The following is a 25912-nucleotide window of genomic DNA, read 5'->3' as shown; positions in this document are numbered from 1 at the left end:
TTTGTGTGATGTGGTTGTACTTTTTTTAAATAAATAAATAAATAGATATAACTACAGGTATAACTTAAAATAAAATTAGATAATTAGATGGTGTCTACAGGAATTATCATCATTGTCCTTACTATTAGCGTGGTTTGGGTTTTTTTTTATAACGGGAATACTCCTATTTTGGGAATATTCCCGGGAACGGCCGGCACATAACTGTTACGATGACAGATGGCAATGGCAGTGACAGAACTGACAGACAGACAGAGAGGTAAGGCAAAATAATAGGTTACTGTGTTTGTTCTGGTTCTGTTACTGTTGGTTGCCCAAAGAGAATATAATCACTACGTTGGTTATCTATTATAATAAATTACGCAAGAAAATTATGTGTACGGGACATTACTGCAGAATAACTATAGCGTGACTAGCGACTAATCTTTAGAATATCATACAATTTCGGTAATGGCATTCGCCTTACATCGCCGTACAATCAACTTTTTCAACATTTCGCAGCGTATTTGGTCACGAGGTATCGCTATGTCTTCTCCGAACTTACAGAAAGCTTTAGAAAAGTTAGAAAAGAATCCGTATTTTGAAAAATACGCTCATCGTATCGCCGAGCTGCAACGCACGTCGCCAGAGGAGTTCTTGCAGCGTGTGGAAAACGTAGAGCGCTCGGAGGAGGCGCAGCGGCGCGCGCGCGTCTCCCCACCGGACACCAGGTGCGCTGTCGACTGCTGCCCTACCCTACCACGCCGGCACTACACTAACCGGTGCTTGTATACTCATCACATTTCAGTTATTATCTTCTTATTACAGGCAATTCTCATCGGTACTGAACCCCAAAGAGCCTCGCAAAGAAGATGTTTCAGTACAAGATAAAAAACTCGAAGATATATTGAAGCTGGATCTGGTTAAAGACAAAGATGCATCTGAAATTCAGACTATTTGGGAGCAGTACCACAGAAACAAACATGTGATATCTGCTATAATACCTGCTGATCAATATGCTGCAATTAAAGAAAAGATGAATAAGTACCCTACATTTCTGTTCCCGCTGCCGCGATCGCAGGGCTATGAATTCATCATGTGCCAGAGTTACAGCCACTCTATCCACTTTACACCACTACTTGCTTTCCAGGTTCTTGCTTACTTACTGCATACCTAGACAAGTATTCTAACACCATTTAAATTATTTTTTTATTGATAGTCAGTTAACATTTTTGACACTATCATTGAAGTGTAAGTACTTTCATAAGTGATAACTTTGTAAAAGACTCTGTGATTTACTCATCAAACTCTCAAGATATGTATATTAGTATATGCTGAAGTGTAAATCCAAGTGGAAGATAGTACTGCAAGTATTTATCCACTACTTACAAAACAATTCCTAAACATAAAACAACCCAGAATTGCTAACATTTTATTTTTATTACATATTCAAACATCTGTATTAACCTCTCATATCCCGAGATACCAGACACAATAGATTTTACATTGTGTCTGGTCGAGATGCGCGTTCCGGCGTTCGAAAGATTAATACAGGGTGTCCTATAAGAAAATGTATTATTAACAATAAAAAATAATATTGATGAAAGAATTGAATATAGGTAATAGGTCTATAAAAAGTCATACAACAAACACATTTTAACTCATTAAACATGCTTGTTATGAATCTTAACCCAAGTAAGACCTTTTCACCATTGATACACCTGAATTTTAGACATTGATTTCTTTTTAGATTGGAAGCTAGTGCAATAGAGAAGAAAATTACATGGCAGTATGGGCATAAGTTTAAGGGGTCTCGAAAAAATTGCCTAAATAATAGGCACCTTTTTAGTAAATTATAAAGTTAAATGATTCATGATAGATTTTTGTTTATTTTTTTTATCTAGTTGATTGTCAGGTAGTCGGCATTAATATTACTTTTATTTGACCATGATCAAACCACTACTTTTGAAAATACCAATGTTTTGAACATAGAGGTCATAAAAAATCTTTAGTTCTCAATAAAACTGAATATTTTTAACATAAGATAAAATTAGGCTAGGTCGTGAGTAGTATCATTGACTAATATTATGTTTAGAATTTTTAGGTGCAAGAATTTTTGTTCTAATTCCAACCTCTTTGGAGGCTCCACAGTACCAAGGGGACACTGTCCTGTAGGTATTTGTAATAGGTATAATATACCTATCTTTAATAAATTTATTATTATTTATTTTTTATCATAATTGTTGTTGTTGGTTGTAATGAGTGTCTGTGCAATGTGTGTTCAGGTCCACAAGGAGAACGCGCCGGAGTGTCTGACGATGGTGCACTACACGGAGCTGCAGCACAAGGACATCGTGCTGATGCGCGGCGAATACGACAAGGTACACCAGCAGAGCAGTGCTCGCTATATGTTATTTTTTTTATATTTGTGTTCGACGTAGTCTCTTTTGTGGATGAATCGCGCAGTCGAAGTCAGGCACATGCAGGATGACTATGAATAAACTTTAAACTTGAACAGTGATGACACTGATTTTGAAAAAGTTTGAAGCGGAAGCCAAATCTTAGGTCTCGTAGTCCACAGGTAACGACGAAGTCGTCACAGGTACATGCAGGTTACGTACATACACAGGTCGGTTATCGGTCCGAAGTTACTTCTCCAGTGGCAGTAGGCTTGGCCCTCTGGTGCAAGTATTATCGTCGCGTGCAAAAATGGGCGGGCATCTGGATTGGCCCCCAGTGGGCGGGTATCGGCTCCGTCGTCGCCCCGTCCTGGCGCGTTGGATTTTGTCCGGTGTACTTTTATATGCGCAAATAAACAGCAATATTGCTTTTTTAGATGAGTTGCTTTGATGTATGTGGCCTTAAACACACCGTGGTTTCCCTCTTACTAAGGACCGCCGTCACAGCAGTAGTACTCTTGACAGTTGAAAGGCCTTTGTTTGGTGTTATTGGGTTTTATGCTATGTTTAGCTAGAGCGTATGAAGTGTCTTAGATATGTGTATAGTATACAGCTTTTAGCGAAAGAAACAGCAGCAAAATGTACTGTCTGGCAACCGTCATTCTGATCATGCGAGGTATACCTATGAGTACGTATTTCACGAGGTAGTACAAACTCAGTAGGGTGTAATATGACATACCTGTTTCTCTTATGTTTCAGAATGTACTGACTGGTCAAGAGGCGCAGTGTTTGGCCAATCAATTTCAAATGTATTACGGTGGAAAAGATGAGACGAAATCCCAGCTACTGCAAACATTTACGGAACATCCAGACAAGTTCAAACATATGGATCTTGTTTCTCAACTAGAAAATATTAGCCTGTAAAACGTGTAAAAGTGTGAATATAACGCTAATTTAATTTTAGAATAAAATAATTAGTTGTTGTTATTGAACGCAATTTTATTAAACACCTAACACCTACAATATGACATCAGTGGTTAAGCTTGTGCGGGTAGTAGGTGTAGTCCGGCGTGTCGTTCAACAGGCGACGCGCGGGCGCGGCCCGTTGCCGCGCTTGCGAAACCTGCGACAACCGGAAGTGCTCCATGGGACTCTCAATTGCAGATTCTCTCGGTATAAAGTACTTTTTGTTTTTTAATACACTATTTCTCATACAATGCAAAATATTTTCTTCACATTCTTGCCTACAGCCTTCTAAGTAAATATTATGCAAGAATGTTTTAGTTTTTTTCATGACATCTTCTTTGATAAGGGCGGGAGTATTTTGCCTCAAATATACGGGGATTTCCGACATGAATTCTTCATAAAGTTGATATCCGTAACCCTCTCTTGAACTTCGAGATGAAGGAGTCGACGTTGTCGATAGTGTCTCATTGGGAGACACCTCAAATACGTCCGACTCTTCGGTTTGGTCGACGGCTATGGGGCTAAATAGTAGAAAACTATCAGGCGAATTGTTTTGAGTACTGAGATTCACGCTATCACTATCTTTTTGTAAAGATATTTGTCCAGTTTCGCTACATTTATTAAAAGCATTATTGGCATAATCTTCATCAGAATTTTTGATGAATTCGCTATCACTATTAGATGAATGCGTTATTTTATAACTGTTATAAACAACGTTTCGAATGTCCATTGTATTCCGGGCATTTTTTTCAACACTTATACTAGGCTCTTCACAAATTTCTGCAACGGTAGGTCTTGTTACTGTTTCAGATCGAATTACTTTAGGAAACATCGCTAGAGTCAACCGATCAGATGTTATCGAAATTTTGTTCGTTTTTAAACCATTAAAATCTGTTGTTTGATCTATGTTACTCGCCACAGGACTGTCTCTTATAAAGGAATCATGTGTGTTACGACGCGACCTTTTCCTTATTTCATCGAGACACTTTCTAGTTTTTCGTTTTTTTCGTTTCACGACACTTGATAATGTTTCCATGATTGTCTAATTTATTAACCAAAATTTTCACTTACCAGTTCGTTTCAAAATAAAATCAATCTTTTCCGGACCCTGGTCACTGGTCCGAGATAAAATTGAAAACAATCACCATACCGTGTGCTCAGTCAGCTCAGCGTAGTTAGGTATTTCAAAACGTCCCGCGCTGCGATCATTTCTCATTCAGCCACACAACCACAAACTATATCTGTAATTTTTATACACGGAGTGACGTTTAGGGATGAGCACCAATCTATGGACGCTGATATCCGTAGAAAGCATGTAGAAAGAGTATTGCTGTCTACGCTGATATCGATACGGTTGCTTTTTTATTACATTTACTGTGTTGTTGCCAATCATGCGACAACAGAGTTTGGAAAATTTTACCTTAAGCGGTAATTACAAATCCCAATCCACCTAGACCGATGCGTCAAGGACTAGCTCGTGATTACCATGGTTTCGCCCCGCCAATTTGCTACTATACGATCCTGATCGTCCCGCCAGTAACCTTGACGCACCGGACAAGATGGATTGGCAAATGTAATAACCGCTTTATTATTACTGTACTGAGATTGTTATTTTTTATAGATCATACTTGGATTGACCGAAAACTGCAATAACGTTACGATTTTTATCATTCAAAGATAAATCAACCTTATTATTACAGAAAGATGTAGGTAATGTACACAGGTAAAAAATCTTTAGTCTACCAATGTAGGTAGGTAAATGTTTACATTGTTATGACCATAAATTTAACTTTCGACAATTTAGTCTTTTATAATTAGTAGGTAGGTACGTTAAATGATTCCAATATTTGAAAGGATTTCAGTTATCTATTCATTTATTGAAACTTGACGTTTAACTAAATAGGCCAGGTTGTGGTTCTGCCCACCCTAATAGGGATTCCGAGCGTGAGTTTTGGTAAGATCGGAAATAGAAAATTACCTATCACACTAAAATAATTAAAGTAAAGCCGATAACGTTGTTAAGTAGTTTTACGCTTTACGTACGGACGCGCTGCGAGCGCCAGTCTAATCCCAAACATCATGGACATCCCTAAATGAAATTAATAAATCGTTCGTTTTGTCTGTCACTTTTGTGGTTATGTAGTAAATAGTGATTACCTACTCTGTTATCTACTGTATATTTAGTAAATAAAAATGTTATTAATTCTTATATCATAGCGATATTTAGATCTGTAAATGCCAAAGTGAGTTATTTAATAGTAGAAAATTAAAGCTGATTGTTATGATCATCTCTCAGATTACATGTTCTAATGGTACGAGTTGTATTTTAAGTAAATATATTCATAGACCTGTATTCCTTAATATGTTAATTTATTGTATTTTTGATTTATTTTTACATACATTATTACTTATTTAAATTCTAAGAGATTGATGTGCTACAATTATTTCATTGTCTAATTTTCACTAACAGTTTGTGTTTACTATTTGTAATAATGTATTTAATCGTATGTTCATTTAGTGGAAAATTGGTGGCCTAAGGATGCCCGAGGGAGTGACTGCAGGGAGACTTGAAGGAGGTCCTTGCAACATAATATTATTTATTTATTTAAATATAAAAATAAACATTTACTATTTTTGTGTTATGAAGGGTTGCAAATAAAAAAGTTCCAAACAAACAATAGGTACTAGTACCTATGTGGCAAAATAATACTTAGGAGATACGGAAGGCTAGAGGACCTTACATGGGCCACTGTAGGCCGAGACCCCCTCCCCTGAATCATCCAGAGTGGGTATGGTGCATAGGTACTGCACTACCAGTGGGTGTAGGTGTTTGGGCTAGCAGCCTGGCAATGGCTTAACATGCTGTGACATGTGCTCGTAGTGTGTGTGTATTTTTCTTAGATAAAACATTTATTTAGGTTTAAAAGGTTGTTGCTAAGTTTGGTTTACCCACAATTTCTGGCTTGGTTCTACCCATTGGGGGTTAAAAGCGTCAAATCTCCTCCCACAAATGGATAATAGGAAGATAGTATTATGTGTGTGGTTTCAGTAAAGTCAAGGAGTGCCTGCAGCATGGTGGCAGTGGTGCTCGGGCGGTGACGCGCACGGCGGCATGGCGGCGCGGGAGGGTCGAGAGGGCCGCGATGCGGCCGAGGACGCGGCGCAGCACGGCCAGCCCGACGCCGTGCTGCTGGCGCCGCTCACCGAGGACACCTTCCTGCACAACCTGCACGTGCGCTACAAGCGGGACATCATTTATGTGAGACTACCTCTACTACTGCAGACACTCTTATACTTACCTCTTGCCACATTTTTCATAAGTTTCAAACCATCCATCCATACTAGTGATGTTCCGAATATCCGTATCTGCGGATATCCGAGATAAAATAAAAATCCGTATCCGTGTCCGTTACTTTTCATGCGGATCTTTTTCGGATCTTTTTCAGGTGATTAAGTAGAATTATTAAATAAAAAGGCTATAAAATTCCATTAAAATTGTTTTTATTTCTTAAAATCAAATATTTGGCACCTTTATATTACAAACATTTAGATAGATAGATCTTTATAATGAAAGCAAGATAAAATATCACTTTTATAACAATGAAATAACTAAAACTAATCTTTTTGTTTAAGAAAATAAAGATCCATATCCGTATCCGCGGATCTTTACACTAAATATCCGTATTCAGATCCGTATCCGCGGATATACATTTTTAACGATCCGGCACATCACTAATCCATACATTAAACACGTTGACAAAGAGACAATTTCACAATCTTCACAAATTGAATAACAAAATGTGTCGGTATTGCAGACGTATGTGGGGAACACACTGGTGTCGGTGAACCCATGCCGGGCGCTACCGCTGTACTCGGCGGAGCTGGTGCGTGCGTACCTGGCGCGCCCGCCCTACACGCTGCCGCCGCACATGTGAGTGTGTGTGTATGTGTGAGAGTGGGAGTGTGCATACGCCCCGGGCCCGCACTCACAGTGACCCATCCGCAGATACGCTATCGCGGCGACGGCGTATCGCTGGGTGCGCGACCGCGGCGAGTACCAGTGCATCGTGATGACGGGCGAGAGCGGCGCGGGCAAGACGGAGGCGGCGCGCGTGTGCCTGCAGTGCGTGGTGCTGGCGGGGGCGGGGGCGGGGGCGGGCGCGGGCGCGGGCGCGGGGGCGGGCGGCGCGCTGACGGCGGCCGGCACGCTGCTCGAGGCCTTCGGCAACGCCGCCACCGCGCGCAACCACAACGCCAGCCGATTCGTAACTATATTTCTTTTTTCGTTTTTGTAAAGATTGATCGAAGGAATATACACCAAGTTTACGTAGCTGATTGTGACCGACGAGGACACATAACTCGAAATTTCAAAATGCTCACATACACAATCGCTTTATAAAAGATCGTAATCTAATGTTATGACATTTATTATTGGATTAAATAAGTTGAGGTGTGTGCTGCAGGGCAAGCTGGTGGACGTGACGCTGGACGTGGCGGGCGCGCCGGCCTCCGGACACGTGGCGCACTGTGAGTCCACACTACACGCACACACTATGTATATGGGCTACATATTATTTATATGCACAGAAACATCCATTATTATGAAATAAGGTACATAAATAAAAATAAAGAATTTTCTTTCTGCATTAATATCAATGTAATGTCGATTGTTGCATGCAGTCCTGCTGGAGAAGGTAATGTATACACGTGTCGCCGCCGCTCGGCGCTCGTGGAATATATGCACGGAATACAAGAAAGAGGATGGAAAGGCCCTAACGCGCATTTTGTATGAGAACCGCTGTCGCCGGTTCAACCTCACTTTCTTTTACTACGAATTTTCTAATTCGAATTTCATCTTCTATTCGTTGGTTGAATCACTTTTAATATTTAAAGTAGATAAACTTTCTCAATTACATCCCGGAAATTTGGGCCGCGGGAGGATGGTAAATCCAAAGATAGTTTCTATATTTTCTTATTTATTTGAAAAAGTTATTTAGTCGTAAATATTCATTATTGTTTTGAAGTTATTGAATGTATAGTGTATGAACAGACGCGGGCTAGCGGCGCGGGCGTGTGCGCGGGCGAGCGCAACTTCCACGTGTTCTACCAGCTGCTGGCCGGCGCCGACGCCGCGCTGCTCAGTGAGTACCGTGCCTCGTGGCCTGCAGCGCTCGTGGGCCGCGTACGGCTCACCACCGTGTGTCTGTTACAGAGCGGCTGCGGCTGCAGCGCTCGTGGGAGGCGTACGGCGTGCTCAGGGGCCGCGGCCGCGAGCCTGCGCCAGCGCCGCCCGACAGGCAGGACAGAGACCACTTCTCCTTCACCAAGGTACGTCAACGCACGCTACTTCAATACGTCCCCGCCGGCTGAGACGGCAAAATTCATGCAATGATGATCTGAGCGCGCAGAGCGAGATGGAAAATATTTGATCTGATTACATAATGTGTGCGTGTGGTAGCTATATTGTCTTAGCTCGTGTTAGTTATCATCTTGTCATCGAAGCACTAGAAATCCTAAACCCAATATGGCAGGCGAGATTCACGAATAGAATGAGAGTTTGTAGAACACCCGAGTGCGTATCAGTTAACAAATCCGAGAGCAGGCACTGGAGCAGGGTCGAGGCGCGTGTGTCGTTGGTGTATGGTGCATGAGGTGCCGTGTGGTTGCAGGCGGCCATGAGCGCGCTGGGCGTGGGCGGCGCGGCGCGGGGCGGCGTGTGGCGCCTGCTGGCCTTCCTGCTGAAGCTGGGCAACGTGGGCTTCGAGCCGCACCACAACATCGACGGCTCGCTCGGCGTCCGGCTCACGCACGCGCACGGTCACACAAACGCTTCTAATTTATTCAGCTACGATCGTGTACAATTTGGATTGCGGTTCTACTTGTTTATTTCTGACACTAAATTAAAAATTATAGGGGATCGCCCTCCCCTGAGTTTAGAATTTTAAGCACTCATTGTACGCCTCGGGCCGACGTGATGTTTCGTTTTTAGAGTTGGAGGAGGCGTGCGCGCTGGTGGGCGTGTGTGCGAGCGAGCTGGCGGCCGCGCTGGGCGCCGCGCCGCCCGCCGCGCAGGCGCCGCACGTGCCGGGTGAGTGGCCGGGGCGGGGGCGGGGGCGGGGGGAGGGGCAGTGGGGGCGCTCGCTAACCCGGCCGTGTCCGCAGACTCGTCCACGACGGAGTCGTCGGACTCGTCGCAGGCGTCGGGCGGGTCGTCGCCGGCGTCGTGGAGCGGCGCGTGGGCCGCGTGGGGCGCGGAGGCGGCGGGCGACGCGGAGTGGGCGCGGGCGCGGCGGGACCGGCTGCTGGGCGCCGTGTACGCGCGGCTGTTCACGTGGCTGGTGGGCGCCGCCAACGCGCGCCTACAGGGCGGCGCGGGCGGCGCGGCGCTGGGGCTGCTGGACGTGTACGGGCTGGAGGCGCTGGCGCACAACGGGCTGGAGCGGCTGCTCATCAACTACGCGGCCGAGCGCGTGCAGGCGGCCGCGTGGCGCGCGGCGCAGCGCGACCAGGCCGAGTACGAGCGCGAGCTGCTGCCCTACGAGCCGCTGCGCCTGCCCGCCTGCCCCACCGCCGCCGACCTGCTGGACCAGGTCTGCCCTCGAACACTTGTCGTCTTCTGTCGTCGGCAAAACTATCTCCCCAGTATGCACAGTGTTATGTGTGGGGGCAGGGCGCGGACAGCGTGTTGGCGCTGATCGAGAGCGAGGGCCGCGGCGCGGGCGGCGGGGCGCGGCTGGTGGCGCGGCTGCAGCAGCGGCGCCACGCGCGCCTGCTGGCGCTGCCGCCGCACCACTTCCAGTGAGTACCGACGCATACACACGGCCACGCCTGCTCCCGCCGGGGTACTGAGTGGAACTGTCCGCAGAGTGGTGCATTTCGGCGGGCCGGTGGTGTACTGCGCGCGCGGCATGCCCAGCAAGAACCGCGACGCGCCGTGCCGCCGCGCCGCCGCGGCGCTGGCGCGCGCGCACGAGCCGCTGCTGCGCGCGCTGTTCGCGGCGGGGGCGGGGGCGGGGGCCGGGGGCGGGGGCGGGGGCGGGGCGGGCGGCTCCCCGCGGCGCGGCGGCGGCGGGCTGGCGGCGCGGCAGCGCGCGCTGCTGGGCGCCGTGCTGCGCCGCCTGCCGCCGCAGCCGCGCCTGGTGCGCTGCCTGCGGCCCGACGCGCAGCTGCGCCCGCACCGCTTCGACGCGCCCCTCGTGCGACACCAGCTGCGCACCCAGGGGTCAGTTGTAGAGGTTGTAATATGTCGGCGTCTCCCGTCGAGGCAGAGTGCGTGAGCGGCCGGTCTGTGGCAGGATCGTGGAGATGGCGCTGGTGCGGCGCGGCGGCTGGTGCGAGGCGTGGTGCGCGCGCAGCGTGCTGCGGCGCTACGGCGTGCTGGGCGGGCGCGGGGCGGGGGCGGCGGCCGGGGCGGGGGCGGGGGCGGCGCCCGACTCGTCCCCGGGCGCGGCGGTGCGCGCGGCCCGCTCGCTGCTGCGCTCGCTGCCCATCCCCAGCGCCGAGTTCGCCTTCGGACGCACCAAAGTGTTCATTCGCAGTCCTCGCACGGTGAGCCCGCCCATTCGTACCGGGTGAACTTTTGACCATTGCACAAAATTCCACACGTTTATTAGGTACGTCCCGACAGCTAAGTACATTTTTTTTTCAATGTGACTTACACAGTCTCCGAGATGCAGTATCTCAAAGTTGTCTTAAAAACGTCCAGTAGGCTTCAACGTAGTCGGGACGTCCCCACCTACCGCCTCGTGCGACGCTCGTTTGGTCTTAGGACCGTCAAAACGCGAACGGAACATCGATATATACTTACACGTTAAAACAAATACTTTTCAGTAATGCCAATGTCGGTCGTTGCCGGCCTGATATCGACGTACCTCGGTCTGCCGCGCACTTGTGCGTGGGGCGAGCGGTGCTGTGAATTGCCCGTCGAACAGTCTCTGATTTGAGGTAGCATACGAGTAGGCTCCCCATAAGCGTCTTCTTTGTACACTCTGTCCAGCTAATCGGATATAAAATAAAACACTGATGATGATCTCCGACCTATTTCGGCCATGGCGACCTTTTCGACTCCTAGACGGCACGACGCTGATGCGCCCGACACAATACGACCGGGTGGTCACTTCATACAAACAACCTCGATTTACACAGACACTACACACTGGTATTATCAACACGTGCAACTGTGTGTGTGACGTGTGACGGCTGCCAATTAACCGTTATTACCCACTTAGGTAGGTAGCACTACTTACTAAAAATGCCTTTATAATAATCAATTAACATTTATTTATTTACCACAATATTTTGAACAATGAAGGTTAAGAATATAAAATTTACACTTGACCTAAAAAATCACTGAACTAATAAATTGCATTCACATTATTTTTACATTGAGCGCTTAGTCTAGGTTATTTTATTTATAAAAAGGTACATCAACAGCTTATATAATAAAACATTAAATAAAATAAAAGTTTCATCAGGAATTGGACTGGTGTTGAGTGGGTGGAGGTTAAATTTTATTGCAAATTATTAGCACGGTACTGGAGAAGAATCACCGTGAAAAATAAAATTTATAGGAGATCAAATATTCGAACCAGACGAAAGAACATCGGCGTTCAATTTCAAAATTGGAACTAAACGATTCAAGTCTAAATTATCTTTGGAACTCGGCTCAGACGCTAGTTGTTATTCCTTTTCTACGACAATACACGCCGAGCGCGCGCGTCGGGAGCTAAATGAATCGTACAAAATAATATATTTTTTAGTGATGTAGAATCGATAAACAGTGCCCGTGATCCGTTTTCGGGCAGTGGCGTACAAAAGAGCCGGTATGCGTCCGTTCGGTAACGGTGGAAGGCCCGCGCGGTAACAGCTGGCGCCGGTCGCAGGTGTGGGAGCTGGAGGCGCTGCGGGCGGCGCGCGTGGCGGCGCTGGTGACGGGCGTGCAGCGCGCGTGGCGGCGCCGGCGCGGCGCGGCGCAGCGGCGGGCCGCCGGGCTCATCGCGCGCGCCTGGCGGGCGCACCGCGCGCGCCGGGGGGCGGGGGCGGCGGGGGCGGGCGCGGGGGCGCGGGCGCGCGCGGCCGCCGTGCTGTGGCGCGCGTGGGCGGGCGCGGCGCGGCGCCGCTACCTGCGCGCGCTGGCGGCGCGCCTGCCGCCGCGCCACGCGTCGCCCGCGTGCGCCGCGTGGCCCGCGTGCCCGTGGCCGGCGCTGCTGGGCCGCGCCGACGAGCTGCTGCGCCGGCTGCACCACCGCTGGCGCTGCGAGCGCTACCGCCGCGCCTTCGACCAGACGGCGCGCAACCGCATGCGCGAGAAGGTGACGGCGTCGGTGCTGTTCCGCGACCGCAAGGCGCTGTACGCGCGCAGCGTGGCGCACCCGTTCGTGGGCGACTACGTGCGCCTGCGCGCGTCGGCCGCGTGGCGGCGCGGGCCGGGCGCGGCGCAGGATCGCTACGTGGTGTTCGCGGACGTGGTGCGCAAGCTGGCCCGCGCCGGGCCGCGCACCACGCGCGTGCTGTGCGCGCTCAGCACGCACGCGCTGCTGCTGCTGGACGCGCGCTCGCTGCGCGTCAAGCGCCGCGTGGCGGCCACCAGCGTGTACCGCCTGTCGCTGTCGCCGCTGCACGACGACCTGCTGGCCGTGCACGTGCGCGCGGTCAGTGCTCCTCCCGATATCTCCTCCGTCGCCCTACACCTACGAGAGAAGATCTCTTTCCATTTTTGAAGGCGTTCCCAAAAACACGATAAATGGTGTTATTACGTTGTTTCTTCTTTTAAACATCTAATTTCATGGATAATAACGGACATAATTATGCATCTTTTATCTTTGTTTTTGGGTACAATTGATGAGCCTTTTCACTACACATTGCAAAGTGATACTAAATATTAAAAACTACGTAGTTTCGCTTAGGATGGTAATCAGTATACACACTCGAGTCGATTAAAGAATATCATTATAAAAGAACAAGGGAGTTAGCGCCTTACTGACCCTCAACTCGAATTGGTCAAAGTAAATAATAAATTATACGAATTTTCAAAATGAAAATGATCAGCTGTGTCGACAGTTTCCCCGTTCCCTGCCGGCGCAGGGCAGAGCCGTATGTATGACGCGCGTGTGCCGCAGGGCTCGGGGCTGGAGAGCTCGACGGAGGAGCTGTCGCAGTGCTCGGCGCGGGACGCGGAGGCGGCGGCGGGCTGCCTGCTGGGCGAGGCGCGGCGCCGCGGGGACCTGCTGCTGCGGGCCGTGCACGTGCTGGAGCTGGCCACCAAGCTGTTCCTGGTGGTGCAGAACGCGTGCGGCGCGCCGCCGCAGGTGCGCGTGGCGCCGTCGTGGGACGTGGCGCTGGCGGCCGGGCCGCTCACCGTGGCCGTGCACGCGGCGCAGCCGCCCGCCGCGCCCGCCCCGACGCCCCGCCTCGTGCGCCGCGGCAGCCGCCTCGACGTGCTGCTCTAGCGCGCGCCCCACTCACCGACGTGTTCTCATCGCTCTAAGTACACTCCACTCTAGATTCTTATGATACTCTTAAATAGATAGGCGACGAGGTGCGCCGCCGCCCCACCTGAAGGGGCGACACGCCCGCCGCCATTGCCGTCCCCAATATGATAAGATGTACTGTTCGCCTGTGGGGGGTCAAACGGCCACATCGAAGCGATTCATCTAAAAATGCACTTTATATGCGCAAATGTCAAATTCCAATATTGTTTTTTGATGAATTTCTTCCGTGGCCCTTTTAACCCCCAAATCTAATCCCCCGACCGTTCGTTATTCACTTCCAAATGTAAAAAGTCCTGCCGTCGAGAGAATGCGCATTTGACATTTAACAGATTGACAGAACTAAGGATGGGCATTAAGTAACACTGTTACTGTAATCGACATATAAAAATATCGTTAAGCTATCGTTCGTTAGCTCGCACAGAAACTCTGTGCGAGTATGACGCAATTATAATTCACGCGGGAGCGAAAGAGATAGGTAGTCGACGTGGTGCAGGTTGCAGGGATCTGCGTATCGCCAGACCATAGCTTTAAAATAGAATTGGTAATAGTTTGCCTATTAGGCCGTTAACATTATAAAGTGACTTACTATTAGTTTATTACTTATGCGCATCCAAGGTCAACAGTAAAATAATTTGTCGCAATCTAATACATTTTCGAAAATGAATCTTTTTGTACGTAATTATTTTATTAAGTTTATTTTATTTTTAATACTGTATACTGGAATTTCAACTTTATTGTTAATTAGTAATTTTAAAGTATCATGTCAGATAAAGTTAAAAATGTGTTATCTAAATTATTATAAATTGACGCTATTATATTATTATATAATATTTTTTTATTATTTAGTGCCGATGTAAGGTCAAAATATTTTCATCGTAATGTGTTCGCCGCTTCAAGGATATCCCGAATATCGAATCACCAGCTGTCAAATGCACATCCTCTCGACGGCAGGACTTTAGTTTACTATAGCCTCATGCTTTCTATATTTAATCATTTCGGAATCGTTGGTTAACTGTACTACAAAATTAAATTAATTCAACCTACAAATACCTTCAATATTATAACAAAGTTGTGGTTTACCAAGAAAACGATGCCATTATCTTAGGGTGCTAAAATATTGGGTAAGTTGAACACAACATCACGCCTGTATCCCCGTAGGGATGGCCAGAGGTGTCATGTTGGAGTAACATGAGATGAATCTTGTCCATACACACATGAAGTGTCGCCGGCCCCCGGCTGGGCGTGCCGCATAACAAGTTGCAGCCACTCGTACGGCACCGAGTCCTGACATAGGTATCTGTGTGCCAAACTGTGGTGCTAGCATAATTAAAAGTGATACAAAGGTTTTTATAACCTCTCAGTGAGTGAGTGCCAAATTAATGTAATTTCTTAGTTCCATACCAATAAGTTGCACTAATTTATGGTGGCGACTGGGAATATAGGATTGTGACAAGTTATGAAAGACGGTGGATTTGAAATGTAGCGCAGGGCGCTTAGCTAAATGTACATGTTGTAAGTATCGGCACGCACGCGGCGCTGCTAGACGGCGCCGCCGCCTGCGCAGCCGGCCACGGGCGGCACACATTTACATTAGTGCGGGTAAGGCGCACCTCGATCATTCTTTAGACTCTTTGTCTTAAATCTAGTGATGGCTGACAAATAATTTGTCATATATTGTAGTGTCATAGAAATCGCTCTTATGTGAGAACGATTTTTGTATCGTAGCGCTCGAGCGGCCGGACCATGCCCGGTCGGAATCAATCGGTTGTGCCTCATAATGTAACAAACACGCCTCGACGGCGCCCGCGGCCGCCAGCCCGCCAGGGAGCACCCACTCCCATATCGTTGAATTATTACAGATTTTATGAAGATAATATTTACTAAATACGCAAGCATCGGTCCCGAGGCGCGCGGCGGCCGCACCGACACACATTTATGTTGACACAAATGATGACGCGTTATGTTTTGAATATGGTTGCCTAATATTATGGAGAAGTTTTACCGTTCTCAATAAAATTTAAGAAAGTTTTGGATAAAATTGTTTTATTTCATCCGCTTCTAAAATCTTGGGATTGTTATTTCTTAGCACCAAACTTAATCTACTATACATCAATGTCTGGCGTCGACAGCGATTGCCGCTATGGTCTCTAGAGAGGACAAGATTAGTTCCAGTTTGTTCTATAGAACTGACGTCACTAGAACGACGCCACTACGAAATGATGAGGACAAACGTACTTTTATACATTTTTTTATTCTGTCCTATCCGTGTATGTTGATGAACAATAGAAAATACCCATCATAGTTCGGACTTTTATTTATAAAAGGAGGCCCATCTCCTCATAAATAAATAAATGTGTGTCAGGATGGCGTGACACATGTCTGAATAGTCACGCGAAATGTGTACGTAATATAATAACTGTACGGTCACGAGCATCAATACACTTTGGCACCATGTCACATTAAGTTTTTTGACAAATTGAACTGTAAGTCTCACTAAATGTCAAATATGTAGTGCGACAGAGTCCTAAAGCCTTAAAGTGGGTACTTACATTATATTGCTCATGACTGTACCTAGTGGTATGGTGGGTCCGCAATGCCTATGCTCATGAAAACCATTTGTTCTCACTAGTTCGATTCATTAGAACTCACACAGTACAGTTTATTGAAGTATGTTTCAGAAGAAGAACATAGCTTCCACACGTTTAGGCGAGATATCCCACTATGCGCGCCAAGCTGATGTCAGGGTGGCGTGCATATTGAATTGCTTGAAGTACAGTTTTCATGAGCATATTAGGTACAGTTATTATACACATTCCGTGACTCTCAGACATGTCTTACGCCATCCTGACATACATTTTTTGTACATTTTTATACACCTGTGAAATTCGGCAGACGTGTTGGATTAATCATAACCTCCTTCTTTTTGAAGTCGGTCAATAAAACAATTCGTTTTATTTACTTCAGTTTAGGTAAATTTAATTTATACATAGAAACACGAAAATGGAACAAGTAATAATGTGTAGGGTGGCCGGGTGGAGCAGGAGTCGTGAGCCCCGCCGGGGGGGCGGGGGCGCTGTCGCACTACATCCGGTCCTTGCGCAATCCATTACTATGAGGTGTCGCGGATGGGTGTACTGCGGGTGTACTACCGCACAAACAGCACAAGTCGATTAGTATCCCCACAAAAATACCCTAGAATCTTTATATCTGTTTGCAAATATTCAATGAGGTATTTTCCAAGCTACGTCTCCCAAAAAAAGTAGATGGCGCTGTATAGATTTAACGTGATAAATACCTATTTGCTCGTTGCTCGTGGTACGTAATTATTCAAATAATGTAATGGCACAGGCGTGTATAAAGACAAATGTTGCATGATATTTTGATCAGATATGTATAGAATTATACATACCTACATAAAACAAACAGCCTAAATACGTCCCACTGCTGGGCACAGGCCTCCCCTCAATCAACCGGAGTGTATAGAATTATATTGCTACTTATTAATTTTACCAGAATAATGCTGTACTTAATAACAAGGGTCATCAATTATCATTTATACTACCCAAAAAGATACATATAAGTAGTAGGAGTAGACGGAAACGGGGGTCTGTTATCCATGAAATTAGCAGGGTTAAGTGAACGAAGGCAAATTTGTACGGCGCCATCTAGTTTTTGTTTTCCGGGTCCGTACCCTGGCAAGTCCCTCTTCATAACTTACATAAGTTGGTAATATAGGTGGCTGGTACTTTACCTATTTAACTACAATAAGTAGTTTTTTTAAGTACCTAAGTACTATGAAAAATATTCTACGGTATTTTTGTAGTGACGCTAATGATTCGCGTAACTAAGTACCTATCTACAAGCTAAGTTTTGCGATTGACTTGTGTTACTCGTGAGTTATTGTATACGCTAATGACTCCCGGTGGTCTGAAATCATAAAATTGAAATTCACCCTTCCGACGACTTTTTCTCGTCTTCCACACTAGCCATCCACCCCACGTTACAAGTGGGAAATGTATATACGTAAGTACCATCCTAACAATAGAAATGATTATAAAATAAGTAATGTTCCAACCTGGTGTGGATGGCTGGTGGTGGATGTGTCCCCGGCCTCCCGTGCCGGGCAGCGGCCCCTGCGCAGCGGTCTTCCCCTATACTATACTAATAATATAATAGATATACAACATGTTACTTCATTCAGTCTTCTCGTTACATTCGACGCATTCAAACCCGTGCTACGTCGTAGATATTCATAGGTATAATATACAGATACAAAATGAAAAATATTGTACACGTATTAGTTATATACACATAGTAACTTCTAAAATCAGAAAAAATCAGAATCATTTTAATCTAATTCTCAACAAAGCTGCAAGATAGGTACCTACCTACTCTATTTATTGTTATAATAAATACTAGGTTTCTGCATTGATGACATGCTCTACCGGCTGACTTCAAGAGATTGTAACAGAGAGTGCAGGCAGCAAGCTTACCTAAACAAGGATTAGGCCACTTATTATTTATAAGTAAGTACTGTCTCTTATTGTAGTCAGTTTTACACTGGATTGAAGGAACGAACGGTTGCGGTTGCGCACTTGCGCGGTAACGCAACGTACTCTTGCATTCACATTAACGCGGCCGCGACACAAATACCAAAGTTCGAGAATCTTCTCAATTGTATCAACAATTCTACCAGATTTTATGACCTAGAAAATTCACGAGTCGTACAACAGCACTAAGTACAGTACTTAGAGCTAAAAATTTGGTAGTAGATACCTATCCTAAGATCATTTTGCAAATTTGTAGGTATAATTATATATACGTACTAAGTTTAAGAATAAGTAGCAGGTATATAAGTAAGTAGGTACAGATTTAACGTTTTCAAGTGAGACAAGACCTAAGTGCCACCAATTTAGAGACCGATATAAATTAGGTCCATATTATTAAGTACCTAAGTACGAGGGGAGGTCAAAAAGTTCGCGGAATGGAGGGGTTGGAGGGGGTTGGTTTGCTCGTACAGGTAGCCGCTAGTTGCACACCTCATTAACAGTATATGTACCAAGTTTGAAGCAAATCGGGTCATTAACGTTTGAACTATCGACCAGCAAACAAGTGAATCGGGAAGAACTCAGCGAATATGGAGAAAATTGAACACCGCGCCGTCATTAAGTTCCTCACCAAGCAAGGAAAATCCGCTCAGACGATTTTTCAAGAGCTGTTAGCAGTTTACGCGGACTCTGCCCCTGGTAAAACCATGGTTTACAAGTGGCATAGTCTTTTCAAGCAAGGAAGAGAGTCGATTGAAGATGACCCCCGCTCCGGACGGCCCATTGAGGCCACCACACCGGAAATCATCGAAAAAGTAGAGAAACTTGTATTAGAAGATACCCGCTTGAAGAAGAAGCAGCTTGCAGCAATGGTCGGTGTATCCGAAACAAGTATTTTAAATATCCTACATCAACATCTTGGGATGACTAAGGTCAGCGCAAGATGGGTTCCAAGAATGCTCACGCCACTTCAAAAAAGCGAGCGTGTCGAGTGTTCTCGCCAGTTTTTAGAGCTCTGTGGAGAGAATAAGGAAGAAGTTATGGCCCGGATTGTTACTGGAGACGAAACCTGGGTTCACCACTATGAACCTGAGTCGAAGCAAGAGTCGATGCAGTGGCATAAAAAAGGCACACCTCCTCCAAAGAAGTTTAAGGTGTCACAATCGGCCGGAAAGATCATGGCCACTATTTTTTGGGATACAGAAGGTATTTTGCTGATTGATTATAAAGATCGTGGTGTGACTATAACGGGACATTACTACGCTTCTTTACTGGATAGATTGAAAGAGGCTATCAAGGAAAAAAGAAGAGGAAAGCTGTCAAGAGGTGTGCTCCTTTTGCACGACAACGCACCCGTCCACACGTGCCATGTTGCGACGGCTGCCATTCACCGATGCGGGTTCGAAAAATTAAACCACCCGCCTTACAGTCCAGACTTGGCCCCCAGCGATTATTATTTGTTCCCAAAAATGAAAAAGGAACTGCGTGGACGAAAATTTGGCGATGATGAAGAAATCAAGTCTGCAATTTCGGCCTATTTTGACAGCAAAGAGAAATCTTTTTTTTATGATGGAATAAACAAATTATTTGATAGATCCGGAAAATGTGTTAAGGTTAAGGGAGAATATATTGAAAAGGAAAAATAGTTTCGTGTTTAATTTCGACCCCCTTCCCCCTCATTCCGCGAACTTTTTGACCTCCCCTCGTACGTACAAACAGCGAGCGCGGTGACGCGGACCGCAACAAATGAAACACGCAAGTAACGCAACAACGACAGTCAACGTGTAATCGAAGAAGACGTGGACGAGCACTCGACGCGGCGACAGTCAGCGCGGAGTTACTTTATGGAGCAGGCGAACTGCGCGCGCAGCCGTTGCAGCGACGCGCCCTGTAACAACAACAACAGCCGCGGTCAGTGCCGGCCGCCATAGGCCGTCGCCCCCTACTCTTGCACTCGCCGCATGCGGTCTATAGCGTACCTTGAGCAGCAGCGTGTGGTCGCCGCCCGCCGCGTTGTCGTTCTCCAGGTCGTCGGCGCGCGCGGCCGGCAGGTTGCCGTTGTCGTCGGCATCGGAGTGCGAGCCGCCCACGCTGGGGGAGGCGCCGCCCGAGCCCGCCGAGCCGCCCGAGCTGGCCCAGCGCGGCTCCGAGCGCTCCGAGCCGCCCGAACCCGCGTCCGAGCCCGACGTGGCGGCGCACACGCCCTCCACCGCCGTGCACGAGCGGCGGCGCGGCGCGGCGGGCGAGGCGCTGCGCGACGAGTCCAGCGACAGCGACGCGCACGACGCGGCCGACTCCACGTCCGAGGCGCCGCCTTCCGCGGCGCTGCCGCTCGCTTCAGAGCTCGAGCTGCGCACCCGCCCTTCTGGGAGTAAATCACCTTTGAAATGACTAAATCACTCTAGATGTACTTTAAGTAATATCTATTAGGCCAGGCGCGCACTACGAGTTTTTCACCGCGCGGCAGGAAAGAGCAGTGGCTTGTACCGTGCGGCAAAACAAATAAAAATCTGTAAGTAAACGCGAGCACTACGGTTTACTGCCGCATCAAAATTCTCAGTTTGGTACAGTATTACAGTGCGATATTATGGCGCTGCTCTTTTCTGCCGCGCGGCGAAAAACTCGTAGTGCGCGCCTGGCCTTAATTGTGGAGGTAGGTAATGCGATGGAGGTCTCACCACGAGGAGAGTCGGCACGCGCGGGTCGGTGCCCCAGCTTGTGGCGCAGCAGCGGGTAGAAGCCGCGTGCCGTGGCGTTGTGCGGCTCATACTGCAGAATCAGCCGGCAGTACTTGAGCGCCTCCGCGTACTGCCGCCGCATGATCGCCGATAGGAACTGCCGACAGACCGCTCGTCAGTCCAGCGTCGGGGATTTGGACCCTCCGAAACCACCGGTAGGGCTCACCTCTGCGAGGAACTCGCTCGGCGCCGACAGCGAGTCGTTGCCGTCGGAGCCGTCCTCCGGCGTGCGCGCCATCCCGGGCGAGGGCGGGCACTGCGGCGCGGCCGCCGTCGGCGAGGAGGCGCCCGAGTCCGTGTCGAGCGAGCGCAAGCGGAAGTGCTGGCTGCGCGGCTGGTAGCGCGGCGGCGGCGGCCCGCCCGGCAGCGTCACCACGAGGCGCGGCGTGCGGGCCCGCTCGGCCGCCGGGGCCCGCTCGGCCGCCGGGGGCCACTCGGCCGCCGGGGGCCGCTCCGGCGCCGCCGCCCCGCGCGCCGCCTTCGCCGCTGCCTGGCGAACGGGGGACGAGAGCGTTTAAAGGGGGGCGAAGCGGGACGCGGAGACGGCGCGGTCGGGGATACGCACGGAGTGCGCGCGCTGCTCGGCCAGGCGCAGCGCGGCGCGGGACGCGGTGTCGTGCGGCGCCCGCGGCGGCGGCGGCGCCCAGGCGCGGCGCGGGGACGGGCGCGGCGGCGGGGGCGGCGGGCGCGGCGCCGCGCGGTACAGGCGCGAGTTGGGCACGGGCAGGCGCAGCGGCCGCGGCCGGCGGCGCCGCGCGGGGCCGGCGCCGGTGCCCTGGCACTTCTTCGGCTTCGCTTTCTGCTTCGGTTGCAGCCCGGGGTACCTGTTGAAAGACACCTTAACAGTGTACTCACCTAATGTAGGTATCGATGCAGGTAACGGTAGGTGATGGGATGCGTACTAACAGGCGCGGGTTGGGCGTGTAGGGCGCGGCGATGCGGCGCGGCGGCTGGCGCTGCTGGGCGCGGAGGGCGCGGGGCGCGCCCAGGTCGATCACGTCGTCCGCGCTCTTCCTGCGGACACGGGCACACGGGTCAGCTATACCTGTCGCGGGCCGCGTATATCGCAGGTGCGTGCTGCGCTCACCAGTCGCGCGGCGCGGGCGGCGGGGCGGGCACGGCGCGAGCGCGGCCGCCGCGACTGCAACAGACGCCAAGACACATTTATGGAAAAGAATACCTGTTGTAACAAGCATTACACTATTTACAAGTAGTTATAAGTAGGTAGTAATGTCAAAAATGTTGATACCTGCCTAACATACCTATGTCTTATAGTCTTAAGATGATATGGTAAGCTTAAATAAATACCTACTTGCCTACATTAAACATTTTATACTTACATTAGCCATGTGCTGGTATAGCCACGGATCACAAAGCCCTAAAACTCCTCCGCAGCCAAATAGCGTTAGTTAACCTAGTAGATAGGTACGTACAGCATGCTACAGGAATTGATTTATTTCAATCTGAAATGTAATGCCTTGCCTATCCATACTTGACTATCACGTGCTCAGCGATAAAGGAAAACATCGTGAGATACCGTTCAAGAGAAATTCGTTTCGGAGGATGTGACCTGACCTGTATTGGGCTGGTTTACCGTTGGGTTGGAAGGTCAGACAGGAAGTCGCTTCTATAAAAATCGGACCTTTCAAATCTTCAAGTTAGGTAAGCGGACCCTGTGTAAACGGGATAACGCTAGGGAGATCATCAGCTCCTAAAGTAAAAGTAACGCAGTTTAATTAATATTAAGGTGGGTACCCGTTTACTTTATAGTTAAATGTTACTAGGTAGTGGTGCCCTGATATTTATGCTTTCACACCTAAGTAAGTATACAAGCAGCAGTCACAATCAAATGGCATTACGTGAGCTTTAGTCAATTTTTGCATGCTGTTAACGAAAACATGTCGCCCTGACGTTGTTACCTGCTGTGAATGTGAGTGGCGAGGAGTGGCGGCGACTGGTGTCGCTGGGCGGGCGCGTGGTGCGCCGTGCGGGCTCCACGGTCGCGGGTGCTGCTTGCGAGCTGCGACGGCTCGTTGGCAACCAAAACAAACGCACACTTGCCCTAGTATCGATCGCGGGCGCAACAGTTTGGCGAGCGGCGCGCGTCGTACCGCGCCCCCGCCACCCGCCCCCCCGCCTTCCGACCTCCACGACCTCTTCACATTTCCAATATCTTTAATCAAGTCCCTCCATCTGTCGTCTACACACTACTGACGGCAAAATCGTGCGGGGTCCTTCCTAATCTGGACTTTAGGCATTCTTTGAACAAAATATAGGTATAGGTATGGCTGATAACATCATACACACACGACGTGGACCTACTTAAACATAATAAGTAAGGTATACCTACTTACCTAGTGGGGTTATCATACCTCCAAGTGACCGCGAGCGCAACAATTACCTATAGCATCCTACCATACCTATATTTATTCCCACCCTACCTACTGCTACACGCATTCTACTGGTAGCCTCAATGTAGACTAAGTTCGTTTATCACATCAACGTGACATTATTACGGCTACTGTTTGAGTGCTTGTCTCTATATTTTCAAATTCAATTGCTAAAACGATGTCTGCCTACCCTTTAAGTGACGTTTTGTCACAGACTAAGTACTAAGACCATACTACGTTTTGTCGGTCCGCAGGTAAGAATGTAACGTCTCTATTAAGGTCTCATTACAGTACCCGATTCATCGGACACGATGTAGACCCGATGCATCGATTGCAGATATAAAATGTATGGCGAAATGGTGGTCACACCCACACGTTGTGCCATATATTACACTGCCCGATCCCGACGCATAATGTTTTAGGACCTTTAGATGGGCTTTGGACCCGTCCGGCTGCCGATGAGAGGAGTGCCGGTAGGTCTTTAATAAAAAAATCAGTTTTAATATGTGAATGTGTATGATGCATGTATGTTACTGAGAAGAAAACTGATATCTTTATTATTCAGATAGAAAGAAGGTTATTTTCGTTCGTAATTAAAATCTACTTTTACAGGATCGTTTACTTACGATTGTGGATTTCCAAGCATAACATTAACTACCATTATTAGTATTTTATGTTTTCAAAAATACCTACAAACAATTTATCATGTTTTTGGAGATTTTATTTTCTATTAACATAAATAGAATACAAATAGCCTACATAAATTTTACGAACTCGACAATCAAAGTCGACAATAAAACAATTGAATTCAAAGAGTATAAATAACCACATTGAATTCTTTAAAAGGTATCGTACCTACGTAAGGAGTCTTTTAAAGTAACTTGCATTAAAAAACGCCTCAGATCCATACACCCGCAAGATGTTAACACCTTCCTCAACTTCGTCCTCAGTTGAGGCGACTTCAAGGTCTTCCTCGAACTCAGCTCCAAATCGGTATTCTTTTGGCGCCTCAACCTCAACTCGAGTTTACTCCAGTAAGACATAACGTCATTGATTTCGTATTATCTTTAAGGCAGTATGATATATTCGATTCCATTGAGTAACTTCGAGGACGCAAAGGAGAACTTAAAATACCAAAATGCTCAGCGAGGGCCTGAGGCCAAATCAAATGGAGGAAGAGTCGAGTTAACATTCCACCTAAATACCGCTCGATCCGAAGCATCGTGCCTGATGATTTGGTAGGGTAGGCCCTTTGTTATGGTAGCAATGTCACATCACTGGTGTTGGTCGTGTGTGACGCATCCCTATTATTTTAAGAAAAAGACTATAGTGTCTATGTTTGTCTACGGCCTCTCTCTCTGACATGCAGTTTTTTGGCGGGAGGCGGGAACGGGACAGTTGCTTTCTTCATTGAATAATCTAAATAATTAATACGAAGTGGTGTTTTGTGGTTAATGATCGCATTAAGTTAGTCGGAAGACATTCGCGAGTGTTATTATATTGGAGTATTCAATAAACAAAGTGTATCTGCCTATTTTCGCTTCGTGTCAGGAAGCCGCTTCATAACTCAAAAGTTTATGCGGACTTTTGAGTTAATTCGTTTGGGGTTCGGAGTAGGAGTCTACTCCGAGGGTGGGGGCTTAGGTTTCATCATCATCACCTTTCATCATTTCATTAATCATCAAGAAAAAAAATACATCAGACATGGCTGTATGGGCATAGTTCCCTTTGCCTTACCCTTCGGGGAAAACCAAACCAAAAAAAAAAAAAATCTCTCTGACATGCAATGGCGTAGGGTGTGTTGCGTTAATAAATTACTCTTTTCTTTACTAAAGTATTTTCTATTTTCTTCCTCTGACCCATAACCCCGAACAGGTTATGGGCCCAGAGGCGCGCGAGTGATTAATTAGTTAAGAATCGGAGAGCGGATTTGGTACGATCGGCAGGGAAGCGGCGTACTGGGCGGCGTGGTCGAACAAAAGTAAGGTTATTTCAAAGAAGGGAAGGAAGGTGTGAAAGCCAAGCAAGAAAATGGGAGAAGATAATTCCAGGGGTGCGGGATCGCATATTAAGTTGGAGGGAGCGTCCAATTGGAATCTGTGGAAATTCCAATCGGTGATTTTACTAAGAAGTCAAGACTTGTTAGAAATAGTAGAAGGAAAATGTGTGAAACCAGAAGTCGAGGATGATAGGATTAAATGGGAAAGGAAAGATGCTAAAGCTCAAACATGGTTAGTGACAAGGATGTCGGAAAATGCGATGACGCATATTATAACTTGTTCTACGGCGGCAGATATGTGGAGAAAGTTGGCCAGTGTTTATGAACGGAAGTCAGAAGCAAGCATCCACATAGTTCAACAACGCTTTTTCCAATATAAGTACGAGGAAGGTACAGAGATGTCTACT

The 25912-nt window shown here is 47.8% G+C and overlaps 3 protein-coding genes across 3 annotated transcripts; 2 read left to right on the top strand and 1 right to left on the bottom strand.

The window, feature by feature from the left end:
* The first annotated feature begins 239 nt into the window (after positions 1-239).
* Positions 240-3362, top strand: LOC126370410 (ATP synthase mitochondrial F1 complex assembly factor 1). The gene is made up of 4 exons (XM_050015248.1): positions 240-707; positions 805-1126; positions 2262-2357; positions 3135-3362. Exons 1-4 carry the CDS (start codon positions 448-450, stop codon positions 3297-3299), a joined length of 843 nt encoding a protein of 280 aa, XP_049871205.1. The 5' UTR covers positions 240-447; the 3' UTR covers positions 3300-3362.
* Positions 3363-5316: 1954 nt separating this feature from the next.
* Positions 5317-13789, top strand: LOC126370449 (unconventional myosin-Ia-like). The gene is made up of 15 exons (XM_050015286.1): positions 5317-5653; positions 5860-5917; positions 6391-6600; positions 7157-7272; positions 7348-7606; positions 8392-8482; positions 8554-8669; positions 9011-9158; positions 9331-9429; positions 9504-9931; positions 10012-10139; positions 10207-10563; positions 10637-10889; positions 12224-12991; positions 13460-13789. The coding sequence occupies exons 3-15, from the start codon at positions 6454-6456 to the stop codon at positions 13787-13789; spliced, it is 3240 nt and encodes a 1079-aa protein (XP_049871243.1). The 5' UTR covers positions 5317-5653; positions 5860-5917; positions 6391-6453.
* A 6778-nt stretch (positions 13790-20567) lies between these two features.
* Positions 20568-23374, bottom strand: LOC126370448 (basic proline-rich protein; the record flags this gene model as incomplete). The annotated part of the gene is made up of 6 exons (XM_050015285.1): positions 23332-23374; positions 22023-22257; positions 21661-21940; positions 21283-21606; positions 21057-21213; positions 20568-20743 (listed from the first exon to the last, which is right to left on the bottom strand). Coding segments are annotated over exons 1-6 (1215 nt in total), but the record flags the coding sequence as incomplete, so codon positions are not given.
* Between the last annotated feature and the right edge of the window lie 2538 nt (positions 23375-25912).

Source organism: Pectinophora gossypiella, chromosome 10 (genome assembly GCF_024362695.1).
Source record: "Pectinophora gossypiella chromosome 10, ilPecGoss1.1, whole genome shotgun sequence".
Taxonomy (NCBI): Eukaryota; Metazoa; Arthropoda; class Insecta; order Lepidoptera; family Gelechiidae; genus Pectinophora; species Pectinophora gossypiella.
Note: the sequence above shows the minus strand (reverse complement) of the source record. Positions and strands in the feature narration are given on the sequence as shown.

Coding starts and splice junctions, on each gene's coding strand:
- LOC126370449 (XM_050015286.1), top strand. CDS start 6,454: ATGGCGGCGCGGGAGGGTCGAGAGGGCCGCGATGCGGCCGAGGACGCG. Junction 7,273..7,347: donor TACACGCTGCCGCCGCACAT/GTGAGTGTGTGT, acceptor ACCCATCCGCAG/ATACGCTATCGCGGCGACGG. Junction 9,932..10,011: donor CCGCCGACCTGCTGGACCAG/GTCTGCCCTCGA, acceptor GTGTGGGGGCAG/GGCGCGGACAGCGTGTTGGC.
- LOC126370410 (XM_050015248.1), top strand. CDS start 448: ATGGCATTCGCCTTACATCGCCGTACAATCAACTTTTTCAACATTTCG. Junction 708..804: donor GTCTCCCCACCGGACACCAG/GTGCGCTGTCGA, acceptor TTCTTATTACAG/GCAATTCTCATCGGTACTGA. Junction 2,358..3,134: donor TGCGCGGCGAATACGACAAG/GTACACCAGCAG, acceptor CTTATGTTTCAG/AATGTACTGACTGGTCAAGA.